We start from the raw sequence: 5,662 nt of genomic DNA, 5'->3' as shown, positions 1-5,662 counted from the left end.
GTAGATTAGTATCATGAGTAGTCTCATTTATAGTGGAATCTCTACAAAGATTCACATTTATTATGTTACGGTATCTATCTATGTTACTATGAGGCTGGTCATAGTGGGGAGTAACATACACTAGTATCATGTATATGATACTAGTGTATGATACTATATCCATAGTGCATAGTATCATAAAGTAGTAGTATCATAGTTGGTCTTATTTATTGCCATGCATGACACATAATAGCATAACATTTATTATTATATGGTATCTACCTATATTACTATGACTCTCTCTTTCTTCTTTAATTGCCTGCCACATAAGCATGTTTGCGAGTCCTAAGTACATGATACTCCCTCTATAGCTAGCCTAACCATTTTTTTAAGTGTCTGTCACATAAGCATGTTTGTGAGCCCAAGTGCATGATACTACTTATATTATCCCATTATGGCCAGTTAGGAGCGGGACACACTGCTCTGCAAGAATTGAACGGGCGAATAAAGCTAGCGCAAAACACCAAACATCTCCGGGTTGTCACCGTGCTGTCCGTGATCGTCCAAGCACCGGCTACACAGGCCTCGAAATCCCGTGATTAATATTGCTCGACATGCTTTGAAATGTCGGGTACCTTCCATAGGTATAGGGGCGAGATGATTTGATTAAGCTGTAGTATAGGCTATAGGGTATTGTGAAGTTGTTATTTTGTCGAGCACTGGAACAAAATCTTCCTGAAAATGGTGCTTTTGGAGGAAAAAGAAGCCGAAAGTAAACATTAGTAATAATCTGATCATATTATTAGCTGCCATCCAACGAATCAAAGAATAGTAATACTCCTAGTAGTAAGAAACAATGAACTACTAATCCCTACAACCAACCTATACAGAGACACCCAAATCATATAACGCCGCCCAAAAATCAATCAAATCCATAGCCATTAGTGTCCTGTCAAGTAAGAGCTCAGCAGCTTGCCGCGCCGGCGCGTCCCCTTGCTCCGGCGCCGGCCCTGCTCCCCCGGCCGCGGCGCCCGCGGCCGCGCGTCTTCATGACCACGGTCTTGGACTCGCCCCACGCCCAGAACGTGCCCCTCTCCTCGTCCGAGTTGTCGCACTCCGGGAACGGGCCGGCCGCGTACCGCGCCGCGTCGTAGCACACGGTGTAGGTCATCTGGCGCGCCCGGAACGCGCGCATGGCGGCGCGCTTCTGCGGGGTCATGACCGCGTAGTCGGCCGTCATGAGGCCCAGGAGGTCGTACCCGCCGGCGGCGTCGCTCCTGAGGCGCAGCGCCGCCGGGTCGGCGACGCGGCATCCTCGGAGGGACAGGTCGGAGAAATCGGAGGCGAAGGGCGCGTACTTGTAGTTCACCTTGTACTTGCCGCCCTCCGTGGCCCAGGCTGAGCCGTCCCAGATGGTGGCGTACACCGCCATGGGCTTGGCCGGGAAGTCCCCGCCCATGCCGGGGTGCCGGACCACCTCGCGGATCGGCGTGTCGTCCACGTAGAATCTGCACGTACGCGCGCGCACATCGTCAGTCACTTTATATTCTACTACGTGCAGTGGCAGTGGCAGTGGTAGAGTGATGATGCGTACATGATGTGGGTGGGGGCCCAGAGGATGGAGTAGCGGTGGGCCTCGAGGGTGGGGTCGAAGGGGAGGAGGTAGCGCTCCTCCCGGCCGCGGCTGGTGCTGCCGTTGCCGTAGACGTTGGTCTGCACCCGCCACTGCCCGCCCCACCGGCTGCCCAGGAACTCGAAGTCCAGCTCGTCGTGCGTCTTCTCGTACACGTCCCCGTTCGACAGCTGCAACGCCACAAAAACAAAATACCACCATTAGTAAGTTTGTTATACACACACAGGAGGACAATACTAGCAGCAGTACTATCTTTAGAACTGTCACGTGTGTTCGTTGCAATCTATACCAAATATGTACGTACTTAATACGTTATTCCCTCCATCTACCACGGCATTACTCACTGTTACTATTTGACTCGTTCTCCCTCGTATACTCTGACGTGTTAGTAATAACTTTGCATTGTTTTTGTTTATTATTAGGTGAGGCTGATGAATGCGGACGGTGAGAGCGCGTGACAGGGATGGATGGCAACATTTATTCCGGGCGAGCAGGCGGCGCAGCCTTTTGTGGCCGTGGAAGGTCCAGAAACGAACAAGCCCATGTGGCACGCCCTGTTGCCTGCCTGCCTACTCTGCGCCACCACAGCATGCGTGTGCAACTTGCCATGGTTTTTCCTCTTTAAGATGAGCAGTGGCAGGTAGTAAATCTCAGCTAGTACTATAGCTGACACGCCATGTGACGATTGACGAAGCAAAGACCCAACGGTTGGAAACAACGCCATGGATTAACATTAACGGATGATAATTACTACTTCCATCTAAGTGAATAAGTCATTCGCGTAGTTCTAGATCATCGATTTAAGGAATTAAATATGTGTTATTTGTCATGAAAAGTATATCACTAGATTTCTACACGAATATAGTTTTTAAATATATATTTTTTGTCACGTATAATACATATTTAGATAGTTAAATCATCGACCTAAAACTACGCGAATGACTTATTCACCGAGACGGAGGTAGTAGCTAGTAAAACCGTTGCTTAATTAATTTGGGCAGGAAACGTTCGCGAGATAATCGGAGCGGGGTTGAAACACTCACGTAGAAGGCGACGACGACGCCGGCCGTGTAGTCTCTGGGCAGCTTGATGGACGCGCCGAAGAAGCCGTGCAGGTAGTAATCCGAGGAGATGAATCCCGAACCTGCATGTGATCAAACGAGCGCCGCGCCATGAGAACAGGAAGAACAGAGCGAAACAAAGTAAGGGTTTCAGGCAAGCAAAAGCAAGTGACCGATGGATTACCGGAGCGGCGATCGAGCAGGAGGCGGGCGGCCCTGTCATCCCGCGCGCGGACGAGGTTGCCGTCCCCGAACAGCGGCGAGAACCCTTCCTCGAAGGCCATGGTCGGCACGTCGAAGGCGGAGGCCGCCGCCGCCGCCAGACATACGCACGTCGCCGCCACCGCGAGCGACGCCGCCAAGAACCTCGCCTTCATCACCATTACTGCGCAGTCTGTGCTGGCTGGTGCTCTCTCTTTCTCTTCCGCCTCTCGAGATTCAAGAACCAAAACCTCACGCGCTCCCCGGGTTCTGCCTAATGACCTTCCGCCCGCCGGTTATATACGCGGTACCACTCTCAGAAGGAAACGGGCGGGGAGAGGCCACCCATCCTACCTCCTACGCCGCGCGCTATGCGATTTGAGCGGCCACTTTCTGGGTCGCACCGCGCACGCTGAGCTGGCCCGTTCCGTGACGCGTAGGGCCGTCGTCTCGAGGCGGGAAAAACGGACCCACTGCCGTGGCCCTATATGCTTAGGCAAAAAAGAGTAGAGAGCGAGGGAGAGAGAAAGAGTGAACAGGAAAAGGGATGGTGGTGGGTAAGGCCAACTCCATCGCGCGACTATATCCTGTCCGCTCCGGTCCGTTTGGGGTAAAACGGACAAGGAGGCGGCCCAGCGCGCGACGGCCCGGACCCATCCTGTCCGTTGTGTCCGGGCCGACCCATTTCGAGCGCAAACTTGCGCCGGGTTTGGGTCGCGGCGGACACCAAACGGACGCGCCCTCGTCCGCGTCGGGGCCGCGTGGCAGGCGGCCACCTACCGGCATCCCGCCCACATAAATGCGCACGGGCGGGCGGCCCCACCTGTCATCCACACATGGAAGGGTCGTCGTCCTTCTTTAAGTGGGAAGCGTGGACCGGTCGTCGTCCACACTGCCCCACACCGCCCCACGGCCTCCTCGAAACCCGACAGCCCCAGGCCCCAAACCCTAGCCAAGAACTCGTCGGGCGGCCGCCCCGCAGCCATGGGGCTCTGGAACTATGGCCGCAAAGGCAAGCACGACCGCGAGGCTGGCTCCTCGTCGGGGCGTCGCCGCGGCTCGGTGAAGAAGGAGGAGCCGGCCTCGCCATCGCCACCACGCCGGGCCCCCTCGCCGCCCGCGTTCTCCATCGCCCCCGCGTCCGCCGGCGAGCGCGACCGGCACTACATCCGCGCGGAGGTGTGCCGCCGTTATTGGGAGACGAGGACGCCGATCCCCTGGAGCGACGCCCACCTCCCCAACAACTGGCATTTGTCGGCCGACCGCGTGCCGATCCCGCCGGTCCCGGTGACCGGCCGTGCGCGCCGCCAGGAGATCGAGCGCCGCCGCCGCCTCCTCCCGGACGACCTCTACTACGACCCCAGGTACGCCCCCGACTCGCCATTGTGGGACACCTGGTTCCGCGATGAGCACGACGCGCGGCGGGCGTCCTATTTCGCCGGCACGTCGACGGGGCCACGGCGACCACGCCCAGAGCACGTCGACGGGGCCACGGCTACTCCCCAGGAGCGCGGACGTAGGGTGGTGCGCGGCCTCACGCCCACGCCGTCGCCGTCTCCATCGCCGCCACCACCTCCTCGCATGACGGCGGAGGAGGAAGCCTGTCTCGTGCAGCGTGTCATGGAGGACTCCATGCGCACGCACGACGAGCGGCAATGGGATAGCTTGAAGGAGGCCATGGCACTGTCTGCCACCGGCGACGTAGCCTTCCCGGAGCTGCAGATGGCGGCCTTGGCGGAGGAGAGGAGGGAGGACGCCATGGAGGAGGAGCCGGCGGCCGCCTTACAGCAGCTGGTGGGCGCGGGGTGAGCCTGGTCCTGCACTGCTCCGGAGATGGCCGCCAGCCTGGGCGTGGACTGGCGCGCCACTCCGCCGCAGTCACCGGAGCGGGAGGGGGCGCCACGGGAGGAGGTGTTGCAGGCACCTCCCGCCGTCCAGCCCGCCCCCGTCTACCAGGCACCGCATGCACCGCCGGCCCACCTGTGGACGCCGCCGGCCTACATCAACCTCGTCAGCGACGACGACGACACCGGCGGCCAGTGAAGAGCACCACGGCGACGGCAACGACGGGCACCGGCGGCCGTTTTTTTTCTTTTTTATGTTTAATTATTAATGTGACGAAACTGGGCCGTTTTGTGGCCATGGACCCCCTAACTAAGTTTTATCTTTTATTAAACTGCGTTTATTTATTTTTTTAGTCATTTTTTTATGTTTTCTTTTTTTATTGTTTTTCTAAACACGGACGTGATTTGGGGTGCGGCCGCGCGGTGGGCGCACGCACGATCCAATGGACACAGCCGGACACGGACGTACCCATCGACGCCCCAAAAAGACAAAATCCGGTCAATCCGGACGTCCGTTTGGGGTCATGCGGTGGAGTTGGCCTAACACCAGCTAAGCTTTGCTGGTGGTGATGGATGGGGGCTTGGCATGGCCCTAATTGGCGTGTCCGCCTTGCCCTGTCCTGCCTCGCCTCATGCAGCGCGATCACGCCATTATGCACGCACAGTGTCAGTGCTGCTGCTGCCCGAGCAATGGACCGGCGCAGCAGTTGAAATATGATGATTATTCGCGAGGGTACGCAGGACAAACGTTTGGAACCGGGAGATTATGTACGGTCATGTGACGTGCTTGCGTAGATTAGCTCGCGATCGGAAGAAAATCGGTGCTCGCTCCTTGCAGAATATGGCGTGTTACTGTTGGGATTAATGGCGGATCGCCGCCATTATTGATGAGATTTTCTCGCGGGAGTTGCTACGTACGGGCAGTGGAGGTGGCGTGAAGGGAG

At 57.0% G+C, this 5,662-nt stretch overlaps 1 protein-coding gene across 1 annotated transcript; it reads right to left on the bottom strand.

Moving 5' to 3' along the window:
* Window positions 1–748: 748 nt before the first annotated feature.
* LOC119326191 (probable xyloglucan endotransglucosylase/hydrolase protein 30) lies at window positions 749–3,215 on the bottom strand. Its single transcript, XM_037599890.1, has 4 exons — window positions 2,858–3,215; window positions 2,656–2,756; window positions 1,574–1,782; window positions 749–1,487 (listed from the first exon to the last, which is right to left on the bottom strand). The coding sequence occupies exons 1-4, from the start codon at window positions 3,054–3,056 to the stop codon at window positions 944–946; spliced, it is 1,053 nt and encodes a 350-aa protein (XP_037455787.1). The 5' UTR covers window positions 3,057–3,215; the 3' UTR covers window positions 749–943.
* Between the last annotated feature and the right edge of the window lie 2,447 nt (window positions 3,216–5,662).

Source organism: Triticum dicoccoides, chromosome 6B (assembly GCF_002162155.2).
Source record: "Triticum dicoccoides isolate Atlit2015 ecotype Zavitan chromosome 6B, WEW_v2.0, whole genome shotgun sequence".
NCBI lineage: Eukaryota > Viridiplantae > Streptophyta > Magnoliopsida > Poales > Poaceae > Triticum > Triticum dicoccoides.
Note: the sequence above shows the minus strand (reverse complement) of the source record. Positions and strands in the feature narration are given on the sequence as shown.